Source organism: Ailuropoda melanoleuca, chromosome 1 (assembly GCF_002007445.2).
Source record: "Ailuropoda melanoleuca isolate Jingjing chromosome 1, ASM200744v2, whole genome shotgun sequence".
In the NCBI taxonomy this organism is placed as follows: domain Eukaryota; kingdom Metazoa; phylum Chordata; class Mammalia; order Carnivora; family Ursidae; genus Ailuropoda; species Ailuropoda melanoleuca.
Window position 1 is genome coordinate 205781690 of NC_048218.1, and position 27025 is coordinate 205808714.

Here is a 27025-nt window from a genome sequence, read left to right on the forward strand (position 1 = left end):
TCTGACCAGCACCCCCCACCCCAACCCTGGCCCCGGCCGCCACCCCTCCTCTGGCTGCTTGTGCTCATGTCCTACCAGCCTTGCAGAAAATTTTCAGTGAACGGAAAAGTCCCATCCTTTCAAATGTGAGCATCACTTCCCCTCTCTGTGTGTCTTTATAAAGGAAGGGGTTGGTGACCTCCTGGTCTCTTCAGAGTCAATAATATGGCACCTTCTCTCCTCTCCGCCCTCAGACTCATGACTTCATCTGCTCCCTTCAGCAGTTGTCTCCCCAGCTCTTCTGTTTTCTGCCCAAGTCTGGCCTCCCCGGGTTCCAGACTGAGCCCAGCCCTCCGCCAGTCTCCAGGAATTGTCCCTTCCGATTGCCTGAATTCCCTCTGGGTCACTGCCAAGCCCAGGAGCAGGGTGGAGGCCGCTCGGTGGCCGGTGTCATGGGTCTGCAGTTTCTCTCTCTGTGCCTCACTGGAGGGGCCACTGGAGCCCGAGGGCGCAGTCGTGCATTTCACAAATCCAAAGAGTAGCTTTGGGGCAACAGACACATAAAAAAAGGTCTGACCGGAGCCTTTTGTGGTTTCCCCAACGACTGGCAGCAGCGGCCTCTGCACCCCTTCCCTACCCCTCCCTGTACCTCCCTGCACCCCTGGCCATGCCACCGCCCTGCCGCTGCATTTCAAGCTGGGCGGGAAGTCGGCCTGGTCCTGAGGGAAGCCGTAGATTTGCTGTATAGTCATCTCTTCAGCCCATTCCAAACCTGTCAACTCTCCCCCACCATCCTGGTCAACTGGGCCCTACTCCTCCCTGAACGCCCCCTGTCCTCCCCGCACCCCGCGTTCACGGACCCCACGGTGAGGAGCGTCTGCCCTTCCGTACGCCAATTCACTACTTGAAGCTCGGCAGCCCTGTCTCCTTCTCGATCTTACAATCCGTGGGATGGGCGCCCCCTCCGCCGCCCAACACTGGGAATGAGCACAGATGAGGGGCTCCACGGAACCTGTCCACTGACACTAGGCACAGATGCCTCGGCCACTTTCTCAACCCCTCCCCTTCAAAACCAAACAAAAACGGCAAACAGGAAACGCTCGTCTTTTAAAAATTACTCTATTATTATCAAATAGAACCACAGTATTCAAAAGGTAATTATAAAGTTCTATTTCCCAACTAAGTGGCCCTGCACCGCCCCTCCGAGTGGCCGGCGGCCAAATCACTCCCCCCGTGCTGATTGGTTTCATCCATTTTATTGTCAAGGAAATTAACAGCCCGAAGGGGTTCCCCAGGTCCGCGCACCCCCCCCTCCCCGGTCAACACGGCAGCAAGCGACCTGGTCTCACTACCCCCGTGTCCTTGGGAGTTGGGACGAAAGGAGAGGGGGGGCTCACAGCAAAGGGGCTGGGGGCACCCCGGCCCAGCCCGCCTCGGGCCTCGCGGCGGCCGGTCAGGTATCCGGCCGGGCAGGTGTCCGTCGGGCCAGGCCGCGCGCCGGGCGGCGCACCTGGCCGGGCGGCGCGCGCTCACTCGCCCGTGTGGGTCCGCAGGTGGTACTTGAGCGACTGCTTGTAGCGGAAGCACTTGGCGCAGTGCGTGCAGGGGTAGGGCCGCTCGCCCGTGTGCGCGCGCTGGTGCTCCAGCAGGTGGTGCTTCTGCGTGAAGCGCTTGCCGCACTCGGCGCAGTGGTAGGGCCGCTCGCCCGTGTGGATGCGCCGGTGCTCGAGCAGGTGGTGCTTGCGGATGAAGCTCTTGCCGCACTCGGGGCAGGCGTGCGGGCGCTCGCGCGAGTGCACGCGGCAGTGGTTGGTGAGCTTGGACTTCTCGCTGAAGCTCTTCTCGCACTCGGGGCACTTGAAGGGCCGCTCGCCCGTGTGAGTCCGCTGGTGGCGCAGCAGGTGCGACGGGCGGCTGAAGCTCTTGCCGCACAGGCTGCAGATGAAGGAGACCTCGTGCTTGCCCGCGTGCACGCGCTGGTGGATCACCAGGCTGATGTGCAGGCGGAAGCTCTTCTTGCACTCGGGGCACGTGTACGGCCGCTCGCCCGTGTGCGTGATCTGGTGCTTGGTCAGGCTCGACTTGTGGCTGAAGCTGCTGTCGCACTCGGGGCACTTGTAGGGCTTGGGGCCGCCGCCGCCGCTGCCCGAGCTGGGCGACTTGGGGCGCGGCTTGAGCGCGTGCTTGGGGGCGAAGCCGGGCCCGCGCTCGGGGGACGCGTAGCCGCCGCGCACGCGGTGGATGCGCTGGTGCAGCGTGAGCTGCTGCTTGTGGCGGGAAGCTGATCTCGCACTCGGCGCACTCGTACGGCCCCTCCTTGATGTGGTTGCGCTGGTGGATGATGAGGTTGATCTTCAGCCGGAAGCTCTTGCCGCACTCCATGCACGTGAAGGGCCGCTCGCCGCGCCGGTTCCGCTGCTGCTGGCTCGACGAGCCACGGCTGTCGCCCAGGTGCCGCTCCCCGTGCGTCGGCGGCGCCAGCCTCTTCACGGCCGGCTTGCCCAGCTGCAGCGGCGGGGGGCTCTCCTCGCCCTCGGGGGACAGCTCCCCGGGCAGCGGGGTCGGGTACATGCCGGCCTCGTAGCGCCCGGACAGCTGCCCGAGGGCCTGCAAGTGCTGCGGCAGCTCGTCCTCCTCGTCCTCCTCCTCCTCGTCCTCCTGCTCCTCGGTTTTGATCACGATCCCCTCTGCTCCAGGGAGAGAGACGGACAGACGTCAGCAGGGGCCCGGGGCCTCTACCCTGGACCGAGGCAGGTAAGGCGGCTTCACCTTAGCCCCCACACACTGCCTGTGGATCGTCGGCCCCCGTGCCGCCTTTTGGGGGAACCCTCCTTTCCACTCCCTGCTACCCCACCTCCGCGGGGTTGGATGGGTGACCCTGCCGGGCCTCGGGTCTGGAAGGAACCCTCTCTGGGAACCCTATGCAGCCCGGAAGGGGCACGCCGGGCCTGCCCGCGCCCATCTCCCGAGCTGGTGGCGGGCAGGTGCCTGCAGGCTGCCCCGGGGTGGGGGGAGGGTGCTCAGGCCCGGGGAGCCTGAAGCGGGCAGCCTCGTGGACCTACCAGGTGTCGCCTGACGTGGACCTTCCCTTCTCACCGGAGCTACTTGAGGACTGGTTTTCTACCACGTGTGTGGAAAGGGGCCTGGTTTCCGTCTCCAAGGCCGCCTCTGCCCGAACTCCCCCAGCCTCTCGGGTGTGCGGCTTTCCTGAGGGCACCTGCGGGTTTCTCCTCAGGTGTCTGTACTCACCCTCCTCCAGCCATCTCCCCCTCCTCTCCGTGCCTCCAAATCCCACCGCCCAGTACCACTCAGCTCCAATCCTGTCTTAAATCCTCCTTGACCATCCCAACCTGCGGCCCTCAAGTCCTCCTGGGCATGCAGCGCTCGCTGGCTGCCTGCGCGGGACTTAGGGCCTCGGCCTTCTCCTGCAGCACAACACACACAGGTGGGCGACTCACCTGCTGTGACCCTACCAAGCTGGAAGCTAGGGCCAGGGTTTCTCCTGCCTTCCCCCCAGGCTCTGGCGTGCGGTCCCACATACACAGTAAGTGCTCCATGAACACCCCAACTGTAGGATGTCCTCCTCCCCGGCCCTCCAGCCTCTTGGCGGGCCCTTTAGGGCCCACAACATTAGCTGTTCTACATGGTGTTCTAGAGTGTTCCCCGAGAATGTTAATCCTAGAGAAAAGGAGTGCCCTCTGACTCCTGTTTGCATTTTCTCAAACGCCTTGTACTTATGGGGCACTCCCTAAACACTGTCACTGGGGGAGCTGTTTTCAGTCGCTGTGTGACATGAGAAAGGCGCTCACTTTTCTGAGCCAACCTGTCTGATGGAAGCCGCTGTAGCAGTCTGCATTTGCAGAATTCTTAACAGCCAAGTTCTCACCTGAGAGCTTGTGTCTTTTTATTCCCAATCTCCCACAGGATAAGCCAAGCAAGAATTATCCCCATTTCACAGATGTGGGCCATCCAAGCCCAGAAATACCAAGTGATCATTCCAATAAAGTAAGTAAAGCCAGACCTCTTCAGAGCTTCTAGCTTAGGGGCCATCTAGTCTGTCCCCTCCCAGGGAAACAAGCCGGTGGTGTGCGTGAGCTGGTCCAGATCTTACAAAGTAGCTGGTACTGACCGCTGGGCCTTGGCACTTCCTCCTGCTCCTCTGAACTGAGGAAACAGCAGGGTCACAGTTAGGACATAGGTGTGCCAGTCCCAGCTCAGGCCTCTCGTCATGGCCAGTGCTGCCTGGGCCCTGTTAGGATTCCCAGCAGTAAGGGACGCAGGACAGCCACAGAACATGATGCCTGAAAGATCTGGAAGGAGGAGGCAACTTCAGAGGTCGCGAACTAGTCGCCCTGGTGCTTATCCTGAAAGTATGGGGCAATACGGGCCTTGCGACATTTAAACTCTCCTTGAGCATCAAAGGTGTTCTGTTTTTTTTTCCCCTGAATGAAATAAGAATGAAACAGCTAGCCCGAAAATCCAGAATGCAAAATCCCACCAAGTGCAGTGTAGAACTTGCCTGAAGTTCCCACTAGAATGAATGTGAGGCCCAGAGGGCAGGCTGGCATTTCTATTTCGAGGCTCTGCTGTAGCCCAGCCTCACGGTCCACCCTGCACCGTCCACTGTTTTACAGGGACAGCCTGTAGATTAACGCTTTCGGGAATATCATGTGGTTATTTAAAAACAAGGGGTTAGAGGCACATCTTTTGATCAAGAAAGATGTCCGTGATATTTTATGAAGTGCAAAAAGGCCAATTGCAAAGGGATTCTCTACAGGCAAAATGAAAAAAATGTAAAAATCATCAGCATAATACTTTTAAAAACCTATTAAATAAAATGCATGTGGACACATTTCTAAATACAAACAGTATGGAAATTGCTATGATAGTTATTGGCTCTTTGGCATGTAAACAAAACCTCCAAACAAAAAAACAAAACCTAAGTGTGTTCCTTAAAAATGTGGTAGAATTCACTTGATTCCTATCTTCTACATTCTTTTCAGAATATAGAAAAAAAGAGAGAAAGCTTTCCAGTTCACCTTCATAAGCTGAGGATAGTCTTATTTCCGAAACTAGATGAGGAGGATTCAAGAAAGGGTCAGGCTGACTTCATTTATGAATCTAGCGGAAGAGCCCGAGTAAATAGCAGCCCCGAAGCTCCATGGTGTGTGGACACAGCGCACCGTGAGGACAAGGCTGGGCTTTTCAGCATCAGACAATCGGCCCCCAAAGGTGTCCCGAGATCAGGCTTCTGAGAACCCACTTCCTCACTGTTCTGGAACTCACAAGGAGCCAAGAGTGTGCAGAAGCGTGACCCTGAGGTTTTATAATTAAACACGAGAGACGGCCAGATCATACCACAGAGACAGGACCATCGGTTATTTTAAAAACCATGCTCGGCTAAGGCTGAGCCCTCTGTGTCACTGAAGGTTCTAGTGTGACCTAAGAACTCACCAGAACACAGCAGGAGGTGGAAGTTCTAGCCTCGCCACAACCACATGACTGTGGGCAAATACTTTGAGCTTCTCTGCCTGTAGAAGGAGGGAGTTGGAGAGGTGATCCCTGAGATCCCTTCGGGTGCACATCTGACCTCGTCTTTGGCTGTAATACCTTCTTCCTAGCCCGGACGCAGGAAACCTGCCCCCGAGGCTGAGGCCGTGCCTGCGGTCGTCACACCTGTCGACCCGTCAAGGTCAAACGACCCTGTCTGAAGGGAAGCCCAGCGTTCCCGCCAGGCAGGGGCCGTCTGCAGGCCGCATGGCAGCGGCTCCCCCGCAGCCCGCACCCCCCGCGACTGACCTGTGCAGTTCCTCTGCTGCACCAGCATCTGCTTGAGCTCGCTGAACTCACTGGAGCCTTCTGGGGACTCCTCCAACGGATTCTCCGGTTCCTGCACGTCCAGGTCTGGCTGCTCGCCGCACGGGTCACCCAGCTCGGAGTCCTGAAAGCCGTGCTCCTCCACCTGCCCCATCAGGGGCTCCGGCGTCTCCAGACTCTCTGAGCCCTCGTCATTGGTCTGCACCTCGATCTTAATCACGATCCCGTCGTGTGCTGAGAAGGTAGGGAGAGGCGGGGGGACAGGACAGAAGAACCCAGAACACGTTCACTGCACGAGGTTTCTGCAGCCTAGGATTTACATTTCAAAAATTCTCATTTTAGAGACCATGAGGAAACAGAATACGGGGTCGAGCGAGCAGACATAGAATTTTCTGGACATTTTGTGGCCTTGAACATCACTACAAAGCGGAGCAAAGTTGAAATAGATGTGGAGTATGTATTCCATGACCCCTACAGTTTTAAAAATAGTACTGTCAGGGTTGGTTTTTTGTTTTTTGTTTGTTTTTTAAAAACAAATGCGATCTTAATTCCCTTTCCCGGGTCAGGCCAAAGTCAAGGGGTAGTTTCCCTCTCTCACAGTCCAGCTGAATAATGAAAAGGCTAATTAGCTCCTCACCCTGCACACCTTTCTAGCCCAGCCCCTGGGGTCTGATGCAGACAGACCGGACACCCCCGAGCCCCAGCCTGGCCCTCAGCTAAACACACACACACACAAACACACGCCCGTGCACTTGGAGCTCTCAGCTTTGTTTTTAGTTAAACAGCATCTGATTACACATGTTGCCCCCCCCCTTTTTTTAACTTGCCAGTAGGTCTGCAGGTAATTTCGAATGTCCACACATGGGCATCATTTCTCATAAATGGGATTTAGGACATAATCTTTCAGCGCGGTATTTTTTCTCTTTCGATTTGCCTTCCTCTCCCCCCCCTTCCCATTTCACCACTGTGACCTCCCCAGGTCACCCCTGTAAGTACCCTAGCATTTTTCTCTACGCTTCCCCCCAGGTGCTGTGGATTTACATGTCTCACTATAAAATAGGGGTTTGATTTCCATGCGAGTCCCAGGAGTGGGGCCGCAGAGTCAAAGGTGTGGTTATTTTTAATCTGATAGATGTCATCAGGCTGCTTTTGAACAAGGCTGTGACAATTTGTATTTCCACCAGCCCTGCGGGAGAACAGCCTTTCCCCGCCTCCCTGCCAGGGACAGACAGCACTGCTCTTTCATATTTTCCTCAGTCAGATGGGTGCAAATTGCTAATTTTCTGATATTTTAATCCCACTTTCCTGACTAGGGTCATCTGAATATCGTTTCTTTTCCTTATTGGCCTTTTCAAGTTGATGCCATATGAACTGAGTTCTGTTCTTGTCAACTGGGAAGAGTCCTTTGGTTCCGGTGCTAAAGATAACCCGTTTCTCTTATCAGCATTTCAGACAGTTCCCAAATCTAGCGTTTGTCTGTTGACTCTGTGCCGTCTCTTATCAGACTGCTGTCTTCAAGACTTCCTGTGGTCACACATGTCCCTCTGTCTTTACGGCTTCTGGGTTTTCTTAGTTAAGAGGGCCTCTTCTGCTCCTGGATGGTTCACAGGTTCTCCTGGAGCTTACTTCAAGGTTTTTCTTGCTTTATTATTTACATTTAGGTCTTTGCTCCATCTGAAATTTATTTTTATTTTGTGTAGAGTGTGAGGCAGGGGTTCAGCTCTACTTTCTTCTCTATGGAGAGAGCTGTACGAGCATAAACTCCCTCACAGGTTGAAATCACTTTAATTAAGGAAATTATAAATCCATAATGCATAAGCAGAGGCATTCATTCCTTCACTGAATTCACTGATTCAACGGTTACTTTTTGAGCACCAACTATGTGCGATGGGGTATTCGAATGACATGGGATACATCGGGAACGTAACAGAGCTCCCCACCCTCATACACCTTACCTAGAGCAATAAACACAATAATAAATTGTATGGGATGTCAGAAGGTGATAAGTGCTGTGGAAAGAGAAAAGACACCAGGAACCTGGTAAAAAAAGCCAACAGCCTGCACCCCTGGGAAGCTTCCCGCTGTTAACCACACCCACTCGTGATCCCCAAGCTAAAAGCTGGGGAAACCAGACCCACCCAGTAGGCTGGCAGCTGATGCCACGGGACCCAAAACTGGGTTCTCTCTCTCCTCTGAGCAGCCAACCCATCTCCTGCCAGCCAGTGGAGTAGCAGAACAGAGCAGCTGTGACAGTCCCCGACGCCTCGGCCACAGCCTTAGACTAGGGCCGTGCCTGCCTTCCCCATGACCAAGTCTCCAAAACCTCTTCCTCCTACTCTCGGTCTTACAAAAAGATGAAGTCACCCACACTCACGTCCTTGCCTGGCTCCTGCTCTAGCTCCGAGTCACCCTGCTGACTCCCCTCTCTCTCCCACCTGGGGGACGGGGAGACACGGTGACTCCTCTGCCTGCTGCCTCAGCCCTGCCCTGCTCCTGGGGCCACAGCGCCCGCTTCTCCCTCTGCAATCCCTGTCTCTGCGCTGGAGCCACAGGCACGACCGTGACCCCAGCACCAGAAAAATACCCTCCCTGACTTCATAAGCTCTTGAAAATATTTTGCTTGCCTCCTCCCTAAAGCAGTTTTTAAAAACTAAGCACCCCTTTGCACTTTTTTGAATAAACATATAAAATGCTTCAGTAACTGCAAAAGATGTCATTTCTGGAGTACTGTAAATATTGATGGTTTAAAATAAACTCTTCCGTCACTCTTTAATGTCGCTAGTGGGATCCAAGAACGCCGGCAATTTTCAACCCACCATTATTCACTTAAAAAATACATGAACAAGTTCTTCTTTGATAGTTGAAATTTTTCTATCATTCCTTTTCACCTTGAACTTCTATTTCCATTCCCACTTTGCCCACACAAGTTTATCCCAATAGAACATATTTTTATGCTTAGAAGTCTATTACCGATCTCCTCATCTACCCCTCTGCCACAAAAACATGTATGTAAATTGAAAGATTAATTTTGCTTTCATTTCTAATAACCACGGGGCTCTAAGTGTTGATTGTTTTCCTGGCTTGAGTTATCCTTCGTTATTATTACTAAAGAATGATACACAGTTACTCAAGATTGAAACCTAAAAACTTGTTGGAAACAGCTCTTACAAGGATGGAGAGGAATTTTTTTCCCCAATTAGTTTGCTTATCTGAGAATGAATATTCTTATTACTTGATTGAAACAAGAGTTCAGAATAAAATCTGTTCCTATTTTTCATTTTCATAAACACAAGCACTGGCAGAGCTCATTTACATAGATACATAGATGGGCTGGCAGGAGCTTTGTTAGGGAATCATCACTTGATTCTCTGAATTTGTTCTGAATTAATAGCCATGAAAGCACGTGGTTAACATATCATCAAAAATTGTTTCTAATGACCTATTAGCCGACAACTTAATTAGGTTTTCTTTCGATTTTGTTGAAAGCCAAGTATTGCAAGTGATCTAACTTGCAAAAGAATTTGCCATCCGGCTCCAGAGCGCTGTCCTTGTGGACCTGTGCCCTTACGTTCTGGACCGTCTCTGTAACCCAGAGAGCTTTTTATGCTCCAGAGAAACACTCCCTCGTAGGATGGGGACGGGCGAGGGGTGGGGCTGCTCTCACTGATGAGGTTTCTGAATGAGAACAGATCGACTAAGGACTAACTGAACCCTCAAAGCCGTCTAGGTCTTGTCCCTCTTGGGAAGTCTCCTTGTACCTTCCGGCACCCGCTCCTCCTTGGAGACCTCACTCCGCCAACCCTCTTACGCGCTCTCAGCTGCACGGACTGTGCCCCTCTCTATGGAGGTTACTTCTTTTCCTTTTGAAAGGTGCTGTATTTACACATGTTCCTGCCTCTCCTCCATTTGTTATACAGCAGGGAAGCCAGTGGCCTCCCACCAAAAAGGTTTCCCCACCCCAAATAACTTTTGAAAGAGTACTGACAACCAAATTGCATTTATAAGCAGTAATCTGTTCTCCCACTGAAAAAAGTTAAAGACACGTACATTGCAGGAATATAGTTTATGATCAAAGGTGGAATTCCAAGCCAGTGGGGAAAAGTTTTAAATGAACGGGAATGAATGGATGGAATGGGGACAACTGGCTTCCCGACAACAGTCTTCACATCAAAACAAACTACCGATGAAACAAAAATTTAGACACAAATAATGAAATCATACTAGTATTAGAAAAAAAAAAAACAGCTTCTCTCTCTCTCTTTTTTTTTTAATAACTGTGAGCGGAGGAACAGGCTATTCCTAGCCCCCTGGGACTTCAGATCCTCCTTCTGGAGGCTATCTGGCCAGTGACAGCAGACACTGCATGTGTCCAATACATACCGACTCATTTTTAGGTGTACATTTTTTTGGAAAGAATTTCTGTAGCTTTGCCTTGACATTGTTTGGTGATGAGGAACTTATTTAATTTGTGTTTGGTTTGTGATCTCTGTAATTACATTTCTTTCTGTGAACTCTTGCAAGATGGGGGGAAAATCAACCCTACAAACTGTTTCCAAATGTATCGTGCTTGTGAGCACTACATTTCATAGTCAATGAAGATGATATAATGTTATATACGCAGACACTTAGTGAAAATACTTAACTATTTGCATTTTGCAATTTTCTTTTTGTTTTCTGGAGCAAGAAAAATTTTATTTCAGATTTCAAATATTTTTAGAGGTTTTTAAAAAGCTCATAGGCCCAAGACCTGTAATCATGTTTACTGAATAAGAGGGGCTAAGTATTTCTACACTTAATATGAAACCCGGACACCATAAAGAAAGTTATGGATAAATCTGAATACATAGAAACTTAAAACTGACAAAATTTGAACACACAAAAATTTAAAATATCCATACCCCCCCACAAGCACATACACATAAATACTAAATATATTCAAAAACATATCCACATACATAGGGAAAGAGCTAATATCTTTAAGGAAAAAAATTTTTTTAAGATTTTATTTTTGCAGGACAGAGAGGGAGAGAGAGAGCGCATGAGCCTGGAAGCCTGATGCGGGAATCTATCCTAGGATCCTGGGATGATGACCTGAGCAGAAGGCAGACGCTTAACCAACTGAGCCACCCAGGTGCCCAATATCCTTAACTTTTAAAAAGCTTTTACCAATCGATGATAAAATGATGAATAATCCAAAAAGACAATGATCAGAAGATAATTCATAAAATAAGACATCCTGGTGATCAATAAAGGTATGAAAATAGGCTCAACATCACTCTTACAGAAGTCGAATGAAAGCATCAAAATACTCTCTTCTACCCATCACTCTGGCAAATAATAAAAAGATAACACCGACTATCGGCATGGGTGTGGGGAAAGAGGTAGTCTCATGCTTGTGTATGAACTGAAGGTGTATCAATTGGCACAATTGTTTTGAGGAACATTTGAAAATATGTATCAAAGTTTTAAATGGGTACATCCTTTGACCCAGAAAGTCTTTTTTTTTTTTTTTTTTTAAGATTTGATTTATCTATTTGAGAGAGAGCAGGGGGAGGTACGGAGGGAGAGTCTCGAGCAGACTCCACACTGAGCAGGGAGCCCGACTCGGGGCTTGATCCCAGGACCCTGGGATCATGACCTGAGCTGAAGGCAGATGCTTAACCGACGAGCCACCCAGGCACCCCCATATATAACTTTTTAAAAAAGATTTTAAAAATTGGGGCACCTGGCTGGCTCAGTCCGAAGGGTGTGCGACGCTTGATCTCAGGGTCCTAGTTCGAGCCCCAGGTTGGGGGTAGAGATTACTTAAACTTTAAAAAATAAAGAATAAAAAATTTAAAAATGTGTTAAAAAAGACTTTAAAAATTAATAGGCCATAAACTTTAAAAATCTAACAAAGTACAGCCATAAAGAGGAATGTCAACCATCATTTCTCTGCTTTGAGCTGCTGAAGAAGATTAACGTGGCGACACTGGTTTTTACTTTCCAAAGAACTCTAAAGTTTCATCAGCATAATTCAAAAAGAATAAACGCAAAGGGAATGCAAGTCCTACATAATTGTCTTCAGTGTATTCCTTCCAATTTCTGTGCTTGAGACTCTCCCTCTCCCCCCCACCACTCGTGATCTCTCTCTCTTCTGAAATAAAATCTTAAAAAAAAGTTACATATGCACACAGGCTGTGGGTTAGTTTCCCAAAACTTGTTTTTAAAAGGCTCTCCTCCACTCCCCACCCGCATTTCCTGTTCCCCGAGGCAACACTTCCAATTCCTCCCTCTGATCCTTCTGTCATTTCCCTTCCTACCTCTGAGGAACACACTCCTGCTGCTACTCCTTGAATTTCCTTTTTCTTTCTTTAAGATTTTATTTATTTGTCAGAGACAGAGAGAGTGCACATGCGCATGTGCACGGGGAGGGGCAGAGGAAGAAGCAGACCCCCAGCTGAGCAAGGAACCTGATATGGGGCTCGATCCCAGGACCTTGGGATCCTGACCTGAGCCGAAGGAAGACGCTTAACCGACTGAGCCACCCAGGAGTCCCTCAAATTTTCAATGTAAACACCACCTGTTGACTTCCAAGAGCTGGAGATGAGGACCATCTCTCCCCATCCAGGCAAATCTCTAACAAATCCCTGAGCCTTCCAATGTGGTTTGCAATTCTGGTTGGATGAATATTGGGCATTTAGATTATTAGATCACATAAATGTTATGTAACACTGAACCGTGGAGTACACTACAGTTATTTTCTATGTCTGTGTCTTTTGCTTTCCCTGGAATTTTTAATTTTTTCCTTGGCTTAGCTTACAATTTTCATTAAGTCAGCTCCAAACTCCCCGACCTCTTCTGTAAGTCTCTCCTCAAAACGTTCGGACATAATGGGTATTTCTCAATTTCATTGACTTGGAAAAAATTTTTCTACAACCTTCTGATGTGCTCCAGTCTGGACCGGTCGCCTCAGGGTGCACAGCCGTCTTCCTGGGATCCCCCTTCGGCAGCAGCCCGGGGATCCCCCTCACCTCGCTTGTGTTGCGCTCCTAACACCTCCTTCTCGGTGTACTTCCTCATTTCAGCAAAGCGCCTCCCCAAGTTGGAGGAAGGGTGCACGGGAGACCTTGAACGTGTCTTGATTTCACCTCTCACATTTAATTAGAATAGTCTAGCTGATATAAAACTCTAGAATGGCTGGAAAATATATTCCAACTTTGTAATTTAGAGAACTTTAAAGATATCGCTCTACAGTCTTCTTCCAATATTGGTGAAAAGTCCAAAGCCATTCTAATTCTTGTTCCTTTGTATGAACCGTTTATTATTATTATTTCTTTCTCTCTCTGGACACTTGTAGGATCGATTTGGCCTCAGTTGCCTGGACACTTCTCGCTGAAGTATCTAAGGCATGGGTCTATTTTCATCTATTGTTCTGGACAGTTGCTGGGTCTTTCAATCTGGAAAACCATGTCTTTCAGTGCTGGGAATTTTCCTTGAATTATTTCATTGCTAATTCCCTCCTCCCTATTTTTGCTATCCTTTTTTTTTTCTTTTTTTTCGTGATATTCCTATTATCTGGATGTTGGACTTCCAGTGTTTACTTTTTAAAATTCTTTCACTATTTTTTTGGTCTTTGTGCTCTATTTTCTGGAACATGTGCTGAACTTTATCTTCTAACACTACTACTGAGTTTTTAATTTGTATTATTTTTAAATTCCAGGAGTTCCTTTCTATTCTTTTTTTTTTTTTAAATAAGCCTTACACTTAAAAAAAAATAAGATTTTATTTATTTATTTGACAGAGAGAGAGAGCGTGCACACAAGCAGGGAGAGGGGCAGAGGTAGAGGGTTCTCCCCACTGAGCAGGGAGCCCAATGTAGGGCTTGATCCCCGGAGCCTGGGATCATGACCTGAGCCAAAAGCAGATGCTTAACCCACTGAGCCACCCAGGTGCCCCAATAAGCATTATACTTTTGTGTCATGGATGCAGTCACTTCTTTGATCTCCTTAAGGAATGTGAAATACATATATGTTATGTATATATTAAATAAGTATATAGAAATATATACATATGTATTTAAACATAGTTTTTAAAATCTCTGTATAGTTTCTGTTTCTTTGAAATTTATTTTTTCTGCTTTCTTTTCCTTTGGTCTCTTTACATTAGAGGCTTTCCCCAAATGTCTGTGGTCTTGGTTATCTATTTATGTTTAAAAGTAGAATATTCAAAAAAGATTGAAAGTTTGGTGCCTTTAGGAAGGGCTTGGTAGTGATGGGACAGGATGGCTTGGCTGAGTCATTCCCTGGGGAGAGACCTCGGGCTGGTCCCCAAAGTCTCCAGGCAAAACGCGTCCAGTATGCTGCGAGGGTCTCATCCCAGATGTCTGTGTTGCTCAGGAGCCAGGTTAGGGAGGAAGGCTGGAGAGCTCAGTGGCTGCCTGTCATGTGTCACTTATTCCCTTGTTTTCAGCATGGTGCCCCAGCCTCCACTGTGCCCAGGGTCCACCTTCAGACATCGTCTTGCTCGTCTTCTCCAGAGAAGCAGCCTTGGCTGTCGGCCAGGGCTGGGAGAGACAGACGCCAGCTGAGGGACTGAGGGAGGCCGCAGAGGGAATGTGAAAGATGTCAGACCCATCCTATGTTTTTAAGCCCACCTTTGCCCCCATTTCCAGAGAGACCTAGAGTCTCCGGGACTGCTCATTCCCGAGTCTTGAGCAGGGAATGGGGGTGGAGTGCAAATCGAGTTTCTTTTCTGCTTTCTCCAATACCAATTTTGGATGTAGCTTTCTAAATCAGTGATCACCCAGCCATCTGCTCTCAGGCTTCCAGAACGTGCTTGCTGTTGTCTCCTTGTTCATTCCTTTTGAAAGTCCCTTTGCTCTTGCTTTAGAAGGATTCTGGGAGGTAGGAGTGAACACATGTTCAACCTGCCATCTTTAACTTGAGGCCTTTCTTCATGCATTGTTTTTTTTTTTAAATTGTTTTTACTGAATAAGAAGTAACACATACTTACTTGAGAACATTATACAAAGCATAAAGAACTACAATTTCGTTGTTTCCATTCAATTTTTTTCTCTATCTTTTGTTTACATCACGGACTTCATGTTACATTTACCTTCCGTTTCCACATCATCACTTCCCCTGTCGACTGGCTCACTGCTATCAGCTTCACACCAGCGTTAGCAATCCCCGTCTTACGCAAACAAGGTCCGCCCCCCCCAGCTCCTGCCCGTATTTCCACTCCCCACTCACAGCTAACCTGAAACAGCTGATATGTGTGCTGCCTCCCTCCCCTCCGCTTCTGCCCTCAGGCCGCTCCAACAGGCTTCCAGCCCATCACACCCCCAAGGCTTCTCCTGCTGAGGTCACCGGTGCTGCCCACCTGCGCGTCCCGGGACACGTCAGTCTTCGCCTTACTAGGCCACACACCCTCCTTCTGGAAACACTCTTCTCTTGAAATACCCCACAATGCCCTGTCCTAACGTCGCATGCTCTACCGCCTGAGCCAGCCAGGGCCCCAACTATCCTCATATCTTACTACCTTTCCGACCACTCCTTACGTTTCCTCCACTTCCTCCTTCCTTCTCCAAATCCTCCAACAGTGGTTCTCAGCCCTGGCTGTGCATGAGAATCATCTTGGAACGGTTTTAAAGAATATTCATGCCTGGGCCCCTACCCAGACCAATATATTCCAAATCTCTAAAAGTCAGGGCTCCCAAGGGCATGACCTGTGCTCTTTCCCTTCTCCCTCTCCGGACCGGGTCTACGCTACCAACACCCAGATGTCCGTCTCCAGCTCAGATCTTGTTTGTTTGTTTGTTTTAAATGATTTTATTTATTTGTCAGAAAGAGAGGGAGAGAGAGAGCACAAGCAGGGGGAGCAGCAGAGGGAGAAGCAGGCTCCCTGCTGAGCAAGGAGCCCGATGTGGGACTCCATCCCAGGACCCTGGGATCATGACCTGAGCTGAAGGCAGACGCCTAACCGACTGAGCCACCCAGGCATCCCAGATCTTGGTTTTTAACTCTTTATTCAGCTACTTTCTCAACACTTTCTCCTGGAGCTCCCCCGTTCTTGTCTTCTCTCCTGTGGTCCTGCACCCAGCATCACACTGCGGTCACAGGCGGGGGAGCCTGTCAACACCTGCCCATCGCAGGTCCTTTGAAGCCTCTACTGCCAAAACCGGCCCCCGGGAATACCCACCTCTCTTCTGGCCTGTGCCACATCGCCTGCCTGGACTACAGAGAGTCTCCAACTGGTCTCTGAGCTTCCAGACTGTCTTCCCTCCAGTGAGTTCTCCTGGGGGCAACTGGACTCCTACTTGCCCTTCAGGTTCCCACTAAAAATTCCACTTCCTCAGAGAGGCCTTTTCTGCCGTCCTAGCTCAGCGCAGCCTTCCATGCTGTGCTTCTCACGGGCCTGGATGCTTGCCTTCACGGCACCACCACTGCTCCTTACTGGAATTTTATGTGTGTGTGTGGGGGGGGTTAGTTATTGCTATTGGTCTCTTGACATAGTACCTGGTAAAAAAAAAAAAAACAACCCTGATGAACTAAATAATAAACATATAAATGAAACCTATGGTATAAAAACTTCATTGACGATTTTAGTGGCTGTATAAGAGTCTATCATAATGTACCATAATATCTGTCCATCGTAATCCACAGTTTGGATTCTTTTCCTTGCTACAGACTCTCAGAAAGGAAAGGAAATTCTTAGGTCAAGTATATGAACATTTTAAATATTAAGACTAAAAAATATCAAATTGCTTTTCAAAAAGACTGAGACCTTGGATTTCAGCCATGCCTTCTGGTTTGTTTTTTCTCTCTGCTAATTTGTTAGGGGAAAATGCGACCTGGCGTCCCCAGACCTCCATCACCCCACTTCGAGGGCCATGAATGGGAGCCCCTGCTCTGAGTGTTCTGAGAGCAGGGTCGATATCGGAATCATTTTTGGATCTCCTCGCCCTTAGGGATTCCAACCATAAATAATAGTTTATTGAATACATTCACTTAGCCAGTTCATAAAATTGTCATGTTCAGTGTACTCAGAACTATGAAAATTCTGTTTTCTAGGCTCTTCCCTGTCGGTACTGCACCAGAGCTGGTTCTGCGGCCACTCTTCTATGGGAGAAGACGCAAGAGCTGTGACAGCGGGGCTCTGACAATGGCAGATTCACGGAACAATCCTGCTCTCCGGCAGCCGGGGCCCCTGGTCTCACACGGAGGTGCAAGCTCACAGCCAGCCCTGTGTGGCGGGGGTTCCCACGTCCTCCCCTGTCCTCCCTCCCGTCCAGGCTCCGAGTGGCTGGAGATGGTCAGTGGAACAAATGGCACATTCCAGCCACACAAGGCAGCCTCTGTGAGGCCGCCGCTTCCCACAGAAGCTCCGGCCGCGGACGTGCGTGTGCCAGCACAAACCCGGCCCGAGGCAGAGTGGGCTGAGGTTATTTGCTTTCGATTCTGGCCCTACCCTGTGGGAGGCCCGCCTGTGACGAGGGTGTGAACAAGCAGACAGGGGAAGGGGATCGATGCTGTGGTCCCAGCGCTCAGAAGATGCGCAAAGAGCAGCACCTACACCACAAAACCCCACTGGGGCATCCGACTGGATTCTAGGGTGTTTACCATGAACCACTTCCCCAGAGTCTCATTCTCTGCCTCCCAGGCCTGCTTGCTTCTTTCTTCTGCTTTGAATCTCTCTCTTCTTCCCACTTGACCCTTGTTTTTGGCTGTGGCCCCTCAAACCTTGTGGACACAAACTTTGTTTTCTTCCAAATGAAAGGACATTCTGCCACATGGCCATTCTTTGACCCCAAGTCCCCAATCTCACCTGCTTTTAAATCATCTTTTTTGTCTGCCAGAATGAACTCAGATCAGCCTCTACTCTCAATTTAGACCTCTAGCAAACCTACAGGAAGGAAGGATACTGGACTGCTCTGAGAGATGCCAGCACTTATTTTTCCAGAGGCTTCTGTCTCTTCTGTCAGTTACAGCTCTCAGTCCATGGGGCTGATGTTTCTGGGCCTCCTGCTAGGAGCCAGTTGACAGGTCCCGGAACCAATGACATTACCTCATAACAAGACCTGGCCTTTGCTCTGGTGAGTTCTCCTGCTAGATTATCCTTTCTCAAAAGATAGGATCACCCATGATGTCTGGCAACGAAGGACAAGGATCGGCTTCCACCGCAGACCTTCAAGGTAGCTGACTCAAGTCCAAAGGCAATCCCAAAGCAGGAGCCCCACAAACAGGCCACGCACCACAAGAGCACCCACCGGGCAAGCACGTGGGCTACTGACATGGGGCCGGCGAGGGACCACCCCCACGCAGAACGACAACGGCTGGTGTTTACTGGGCTACCGGTACAGGCCAGTCACCCTGTCAGGCCCTAGAGACTAGGACCAGTCCTATTTTATAGACAGGAAAATAAGCCTCCCAAAAGGCTCAGTCAACTAACATGATACCGCCAGTGAGCAGAGAAGCCAGGATTCCAACGCAGGTGCCCGACGCTGGGGTCTGTGCCTGAGACACACGCCTTTCTGCTGCCTCCGTCAAACCACCCCGTCCAGACACTGTTCTGCACATCGCACAACATTTCACGTCAAGTCAGTCCCTATCCCTCCACTGACCGGCTGTAGGACCAGGGCTGTGGCCCTTCTCTGGAGAGCTCCACAAGGCACCATCACTAGCACCCTGACAAGTGACCACGTTTCTTTCAGTTCTGGTTTTGTTTCCTGCCAAGAGTGAGGTGACACCTGGTCATGTCAGAAACTTCCCGAGACAATGAGCCCAATGGCATTCTTATTTCTCAGCCACTTGGGCTGCTGGGGGGTGGGGTCAAGGAGGTGTCAGGCAGGACCCAGCACCTGCAGGCCTCCGTCCTGCACACAGCTTGCTAACACAGCCCTCCGGGGTCTACTGTGGATTGCCAAACCCCATGCTGGGCCTCCTGAGGGCTGAAAGATCTAGAAGGCAGAGCTCTGGGCCACCCAGTAGCCACTCACCAGCACTGGGATCTGCAGGCGTCTCGCCTTCCTCAGAGTCCTCCTGCTCCTGCATGGTTGGCCTCTCCCCACGCTCCATCTGCGACATGAGGTCTGGTTTGGAAATTGCATAGTCTGGGCAGAAGGAAGGAAAGAAGACATACCACGTGGTGACGTCACACTGACTGCTGTAAGGGTGTCACCTGTGTGAGTGGAACGTGAAGAGTAGCCCCCCGACCACTGGCAATGTTGGCAAAGAAATGGGCCCAGTTCCCAGCCCTCTTCCTTAGGGACCCCACTGTGTGTGGGCCTGCACATGCGTGTGTGCATTTGCGAGGGGCCTGCATGTGCGTGTGTGTGTATGTGCATGTGGGGGGGGCCTGCACACAAGTGTGCGCGCTGACCAGGGCCTCCCATGCGGGGAAGCAGCAGCGGGTGTCACCTGCCCACCAGCAGGAACTGACCCTCTGTCACCTGGGGCTGCTGTTGCTCACGGTTTGCCAGTGCCTGCTCGGGCTTTTCATGACAAAGGCACACGAGAGATGTGAAATTGTATAGAGTAAAAAACCCATCCTGATAAAATCCAGAAGCTAAGAAACGAAATACTAATAGTGTTCCTCACATTTGAAAAAGTTTAAAGCTCTTAGGAAATAAAGTTACCAGATGAAGAAACTTGGAGGAAACACACACATGTGCGCACATGCACGGCTTCTGTGTAAATGGTTAACATCTATTATTAGATCTAAAGAGCCCCTACAAGACTATGGACTATGAGAAACAAACTGAAGACTTCAGAGGGGAGGGGGTGGGGGAATGGGATAGACTGGTGATGGGTAGTAAGGAGGGCCCGTATTGCATGGTGCACTGGGTGTTATACGCAACTAATGAAGCATCAAACTTTACATCGGAATCCTGGGGATGTACTGTATGGTGATTAACATAATATAATAAAATAAAATTAAAAAAAAATAAAAAAAAAAATAAAGAGCCCCTACAGTTAGTACAAAATAAAAAAGCAAATATGAACAGGTAATTCACAGAAGCAATGCAAACGTCCCGTAGACACAGGAAAAGATGCACAAGTTCACTAATCATCAAAAAAATACATAAGAAAATAATGAGGTGTCATTTTCCGCCCATCAGAAAAGACAAATATTTAAAAGCGAAGAACATCAGCTCGGGCCAGGCCATGGAGAGACAGCACTGCTGCGCTCTGGGCACGGACATGCACAGCCTTCTAGAGCAAGTGCCCACGACCCTGTGAGCACGCATCCTATCCCCTCGGCAGACCTCCTCCTGAAACACTCCCGCAGGTGCACAGATGCACAGAGACGCTATCACCGCGCTCGGCAACGGGCAGGAGACGGACCAGCCTGGTGCTCGTCAACAGCAGAAAAGTCGAACGCCCAGGGGCTCATCTGGAATGCCGCTCCGTCTTTCTGAGCAGGCCTACGTGTACGGACGTGGGAGCTGTGTAGGGCCTATCCTCCAGTAGAGTAAGTGGCCAGCCCCATCCGTGCACACCACGGACGGCAGGTGCACAAATAAGGATGAGACCCAGTGCAAACGAAGGGCTCATAGTGGTTACCTCTAGGGGGCAGTACTGGTGGGACGGTGGGGATTGCTTTTTATTATAGAAATCTAAATGACTGAATTTTCACAATTATGTATATACTTTAAAAAGAAAAGAAAAAATGAGTTAAAAAGGAAAAAAAGTTGTCTTAACAGGGAGGTATGTGTATATTCAATTAACAATTCTAGCAAGAATCAAAGTTTCTACACAACTTGCGTAGGTAAATGTTTTTCTAACTTTTGTGTGCCTGAAGAGTTCCCCATACCAGACAGAAGGATATATATAAAACTAAAGTATAATTTTCCCAGGTTTTCGTCCTTAAAAACTCTTATTAATGAAAACAACAAGAATGCACAGACTTTGGGGGACGAGTCCTCAGTGAGATTGTGACTTGCTGGTGGGACCCAGCACAAGCATCAGACTCCTGGATCACAGCCTCTTCTCTGCACGACGGAGACAAAAACCCGGGGGACTCAGGCCCCCCATCAATGACAGTGTTCAGTCACTTGAACAGGCAAAGGGAGCGAGCGCTCACACCCATCCCAGCGCCCCCACGGGAGAGGTGGAGGGTTAAATAACGCAATTCTCATAAAGCCCCTCACACTCTGCTTAATATTAGTCTGCTGGACAAACTCATCAAATCTATATGTACAGGGCCGGGGGTGAAAAATGTAGAGGTGAGACCCCGACGTCTGTCTTCTTCCCACCTGCCCCCGCGGCTTCTCAGTGGAGCCGCGCTGTCTATGAGCTGTCCTCATCTCTGCAGCTCTGAAGCCTGGGGCCGTTTGTTCTAACTGGTTGTGTGAGCTAAAATTCGGTTTTCCTTGTTTCTGATTATGGGTAGGACTGGAGTTCAGAACCCCCAACGTTTCCAAATGAGCCTCAGGCTAGTGTCAAGGAAGCCCCCCAGCGTGGGCGAGCCTTCTCCTTACCCATAGACACCAGAGACTCGTAGTTGCCCCGCATCACGTTCTTGTAGAGCTCCTTCTGCCACTCGGACAGGTTCCCCCACTCCTGCTCAGAGAAGTGGACAGCGACATCGTCGAAGGTGACAGGGACCTGAAACCACAGAAGCTCAGCTTGGACCAAAGGCATGGCAGTCACAGGCCCTCAGCTGCCAAATCCCAAGGCAACAAATGGCTCTAAGCCCCGGGCCCTGGCTCAAACACCTCTTCCTAGGACTGCAGTGGGAAAGGCCCAAAGGTCACCACAGACCTCTCTACAAATCTGGCCTGACTTCAGCCACTGTCCTGGCCCCACAGAGTAAGGGCCTCATTTTGTCTGGTCCATTTTCTAACGTGAGTATCCTTGCTGCTATAAAGCATGGTCTGCAGACCAGCAGCAGTGGCGCCAGGGAACCTGCTAGAAATGCAGACCCCAAGGCCCCAGTCTAGACCCACTCAATCAGATTCTGCATTTAGTAAGATCGCCAGGTGACCCAAGCACACAATAACATTTGAGAAGGGCTGGCCTAAAGAATGTAGTCCAAGTCTCGTCCCTACATAAGGCTGTGTACAGGGACAACACGCAAAAGAACAGAAAGAAAACCAGTCCACGTTCAAGTTCGTTCAGGATCTTCTGGGAATATTAAAACCTAACTATTCTCTATTTTTTTGGGATACCTCTTAAAATCACATTTTTACTGGCATTAAAAATTTATATATAAGTCACCTGGAAAAAATGTGGAGGACAGAGCCCCGGAACATTCCACCAAGGTCCCCGTCCACGTGGACAGTGAACCTCTAAGTCACGCTCATTGTGAACCGAACGCCCTTCCAAACTGACCATCTCTGATCACTAAGAGTTTCTCTGACCTGTTCATCTAGGGCTTAACCAACAGGACAAATCATGTGATTTTGGCGTATCTTGCGCTTGGTGAAGAGATGCTGACAACTAGGTATCATTATATTGGTTTCCTTAACCATCTCTGCTTCCTTCTTTTATGTGAAATTCCTAAAACACATGCCAATTCAGATCCCTCCTTGGGAAGCCCCAGCTGGGATAGCTTTACCTTGGGAACCTCTCCATTGCTGCCCGGGGGCAGGCGCAGGATCCAGAAATTTCGGTTTTTCAGCAGGTTCTCCATGTTCTCCAGCCGCCTCTGGAGCAGCCCGTACTCCTGCAGCAGGGTCCCCAGCACGACCCACTTGCTCTCCAGATGGTTTGCAAACTCCACGGCTGTCTTCTCACAGTCCGCCAGCTTCTTCTCGGCCGTCCCCGTCCGCCCCTCCAGGGTCAGGAGCCGCATGGCCTGGGCCTCCAGTTTCCTCTCTACCGCTTGGACGGCAGCCCACACGGCCAAGCGGGTGATCTCCGCTGTAGGGAGTGGTGTGTCCTTCTGGGCTGCAGAAGAGATCTGGAAGGGAGTGTCTTTTTGGGAAATGGGGCTCTGAAGCAGGGGGTCCATGTCAGTCTCATGAGCTGAGGGGGAGAGGGTCAGGGGGTCTTTCTCAGGAACTTCAGGCGAGTGGAGTGGGGCTTCTTGGTGGGAGGTGGAGTGGGACAGAAGTGATATTTCTTGTTCAGTAGCAGCTGGGGGTGGATACTGGGTCTCTTCTTGGGAAGTCAGGGGACCCTGGAGATGAGTCTCTTGCTCAGAAGCGGCAGGATACAGGAGTGAGGGTCCCTTCTGGAGAACATGCGGCATTCGGCCAGAGGTCTCGAGCTTGGGAGTCTGGGGTAGGGAGCCTTGTCGGGGAATGGGGGGAGACGAAGAAGGAATCTCTTTGGGGGGAAGAACACGGGACTGGAACAGAGTTTCTCGGGGGAGTCCAGCAGGGGCCTGACGTGGGGTTTCTTCTTGCAGAACATTGGGGAATGACAGAGGTGATGAGCGCTGGGTCTCCATGTCCAGCTGCTGGACCTGTGTTCAAGGAAAGAAAGGACAGGACTGAAGGCCACAGGCTCTAGCCGGCAAAGTAAACGCCAAAGATAGGCACCCACCTAAAAAGGGCTGCAGGTTTACTGGCAATAAGATATGTTCCACAGACACAAGTCTTCCTGAGAACCCAGCACTGATTTAGACGTCAGTTACAAAGCTATTAACAACAAAGAAAAGGTGGCCACACCACCTTCTGCATTGCAAGAACCATCTCTTTCTTCCCAGCACACATCCACAAGGACCACCCAGGACTAGGAGAGGACGAGAGGGGAAAGGACACCGGCTCCAGCTCCCAGTCCTGCCCAAACCAACAGCAGCCGGCTTACTCGGCCTCTCTGTTCTCAGTGTCCTCGCCCGTAAAACACAGCATCTGATGCACCTGTCACCTCCCTGAGTTTGAGCACCGAGCATCCAATCAAACACGATTTCGTAAACCAGAAGAGCAGAATGCTGGCAGTTCCTACCCCAAGACTGCCAGCAAGGTGGAGATGACTCCAGTGGGGCCAGTGCTGTTAAAGGGCTTCCCTCGACGATGAACTTGACATCTGGCCCCACTGCTCCTGCTCGCGTCAGCAGGCAGTCCCAGTGCCCTCTGTCTTTCCCCTCCCATCCTCCAGTAGCAAGGACACAATTACCTTCAGTTTCCCAGACTCTAATGAATTGTAGACTTATCAATACAATTTCTCAAAGCAGGTCCATGGTGAGACGTGTTACATGGACCCAGCCCCTCCTGGAGAGACTGAATGGGCTTCTGGGCATCCAGGCTGACTTCTGCTATAAGCAAAGAGAGAAGGGAGACCCTGCCTGAGCCAGGCCAGGGGATGGCAATTCAGCTGCTCGTATGGGAGCCAAAATGCCCAGGGCAGATGGTCCACTGAGGTAGGTACGCACTGGTGGTCTGAGTTTCTCCCTGTGGTTTGTCAGGTGGGAATGAGGAGCAAAAGCCTGGAGGGACTGGAAATGGAGCGGAAGTCAGCCAGTTGTGTGACTCATGTCAAGACTGGGGGGGACTAGAACCTAAAGAAAGACTGATTCCTTTGGGGATTTTCATTATTCACTTTCTCCCTGTCCCCCACCTTGCCACATTCATGTTGAGAGAATTCTTGTGTGACCAGGGAGGTGAAGCCAAGGTCTTCTGAGTGGCCAGCTCTGGGTTTCCTTATTCAGACAACCAACAGCTTTATTGGAACTGAACAGAAGTTCTTCTATAACATGCTTGTCCATTTGCTCATACTCTTCCTTCAGTGCATCTGCTCAATGGCCATCACTGCGCCACGTACAAGAGACCTTTAACATAACTGAAATTCCCATTCTCTTCATTTGAAAGCGAGCATATCCCTGGGGTCCAGTCTGACATATAGTATGTGCTCGATTAAGTGTCTGCTGAATGAATGAACAGTATAAATCATCGGGTCATGTGAAGAAAAACGTGAGGGTAAAGAATGGTGTGGCTTGGGTCATCTATCAGAGCTATCTCAACCTATTTATATCTCCTACCGCTTTCTTTCCTCTATTTGCTCATTCATTCACTCATGAGGGCCTTCACTGAGACAGCACCACACTTTCAAGCCAAGAACTGAAAACCGAAGGCCTGTTCAGGCGGAATGTTCTTGAGGTAGTATGATCCAATGGCCGTGCAGCTGACCAGATGTGGGAGCTAATTAGTCAGACAACAGCTAACAGTTAGTCAGCATTTACTGTGCGCCATGAACTGTGTTAAGCCTTTTAAAGGGTTATCTCACGTCATCCTCAGGAAGCCCTAGGAAACAGGGACTCTGAGAACTGTTACCCACACTTGGCATATGAAGACACTGAGGCTTGGAGAGGCCACCCAACTTGCCCAAGGTCACCCAGCGGGCTGGCAGCAGACACGGTAGGTGGCCTCCAGGCCTCATCTGTCCACTGAGGCGGCAGGTCAGTTAAGTGTTCCAAATCCTTTCTACCTCGAAAATTCAGAGAGGCCTGGAGATTAAACAAAGACCTGTGGGAGGTTCTATGGTGGGGAAGGCCCTGCCCATGAAGACATTTCAGGGACCCCTTTGAAAACCGAATGAAAGTTGTGGATTCTCCCCTTCAAAAAACAAAAACAAAAAACACCATGTGGGCACGCACACAAAATTCTGCAAACACTTTCAAGGGGTTCACAGACCCCTAAACCTGAAGATTCATCAACAGCTACACTACTTTTCAACTCTTCCCAGGTGGGGCAGACAGGACAGCCCTCCGGGACAGGCCGCTCAGACACAGGGAAAATGACTAGCATAATGCAACACAACAGGCACATTATGGCCCTGTCCTCGGAGGGGGATTAGGGTATTTGCCTACAACTAATAGGAAGAAGCGAAAATCCCCCAGGGCCAAGTTAGTCTCCCTGAGTAATACAGGGGTTTAACTAAAACAATGAAAAAAAAAAAACCCCGCTCCAATACAGTACCTAAAGCCAGCAGAGTAAGATACCTTCACCAACTAGTCCACTCAGAGCTCAAAGGAAAATACCATTTCTTTGCTCTCTATTACTAGACTGGATCTCTCCACTTCCAGATTTGGAGAACTGCAGAGGGATGAGGGAGCACAGGAACACACCCCCTCCTCTACCCCCAAATTAAAGCCCCTTGCTATACTGTCCTCCATACCAGTAAACCTGTGGCTTGATTTCAGCCTAAGCATAAAGAGAGGGATGGAGCTGTACATATGGTATCTAAGATTAATAAGCCTGCATTCTCAAACTGTTGCGGGCAGGGGGAGAATTCTGGACTACATATCATAGGATTTAACCGACCCTCCCTACCTCGTGCATCCTAAGTGGATGGGGTCTCCAGGACTCAGGCATCTTAGCAGAAAAAATACATAACCATTCATATCGATTTATAAAAAAAGAAAGCCGTGCCATTTTCTTGTATGACCCAGTGTGGTTAATTCAGAATTACATACCATTCAAGGGCCCTGGAGACCGAAGCCCAGAGGTAGGCATTTTTAAATCTCCATTTTATTTTATTTTTCCAAGAGATGATTATTATTTTTATCGCACCGGGAGGCTCTTTAGAAAGCATCTATCCCGACCCCCTCCTGTACCCAACAGTAAACTGAGGCTCACAGGCGCTGACTCCCATGCAGCAATCCTGCTCTCCAGCACAGCCACTGCATCTCAAGGAGCAGGTCTGCGGGGAGATTTTAGGGCTGATTTTTAAGAATGGCCCACTAAACAGGACCATCAGCCACTAAACCCTTAGAAGCTCCCTCCCCAGACCCCATCCGTCTGGACACCCAAAATTTGGCGGGGGGCCCTCCAGACGCAGGCGCTGGAGGCCCAGACGCCTGAGCCCGAGGGTCACCTGCTCCCCACGACGCAGCCGCTCGGCGGGGCGCTGCCCAGCCTCTCACCCCGCCGTCACCTCCCCCCACCCCCGACGGGCCGCGTCCACCGCGCGCCGGGCCAGGCCCCTAACCCAGGGGAGGCCGCCGCCAGAGCCGCCCCCTCCCCGTCCAGGCCCGCAGCCCGGGAAGGCTGGCATTTCTGGGGACGCGGGCACCGGGCCACGGATGATTCGCTACGTGACCTTGGGGCAGGCCGAGCAGGTCGCCGCCAGGTGTCTGTGCCTCAGTGTCTCCGCTCTGCGAAATGGGGAGAGCCGCATCAGCGCCGCGCTCCGGCCGCGGGAGGCTCGGCGGGGGCGAGCTCTGCGGAAAACGTGCGGCTGCAACCCCGACGGACGCAGCGCCCGCTCCGCAGGGAGCGGCGCGCCGCCCCGGGCGCCCACCTCCGGGCCCGCGAGCGTGCCAGGCCCCGGCGTCCCCGCAGCCTCGCCCGGACGGCGGC

General features: G+C 50.4%; 1 protein-coding gene across 1 annotated transcript; it reads right to left on the reverse strand.

Annotated features, from left to right (window-relative positions):
* Nucleotides 1-1371: 1371 nt before the first annotated feature.
* Nucleotides 1372-26858, reverse strand: ZNF777 (zinc finger protein 777). Its single transcript, XM_034639181.1, is given in 7 exon segments — nucleotides 1372-2255; nucleotides 2257-2666; nucleotides 5779-6030; nucleotides 18776-18889; nucleotides 21260-21386; nucleotides 22339-23190; nucleotides 26766-26858. Coding segments are annotated over 7 exon segments (2580 nt in total). The 5' UTR covers nucleotides 26844-26858; the 3' UTR covers nucleotides 1372-1508.
* Nucleotides 26859-27025: the final 167 nt, after the last annotated feature.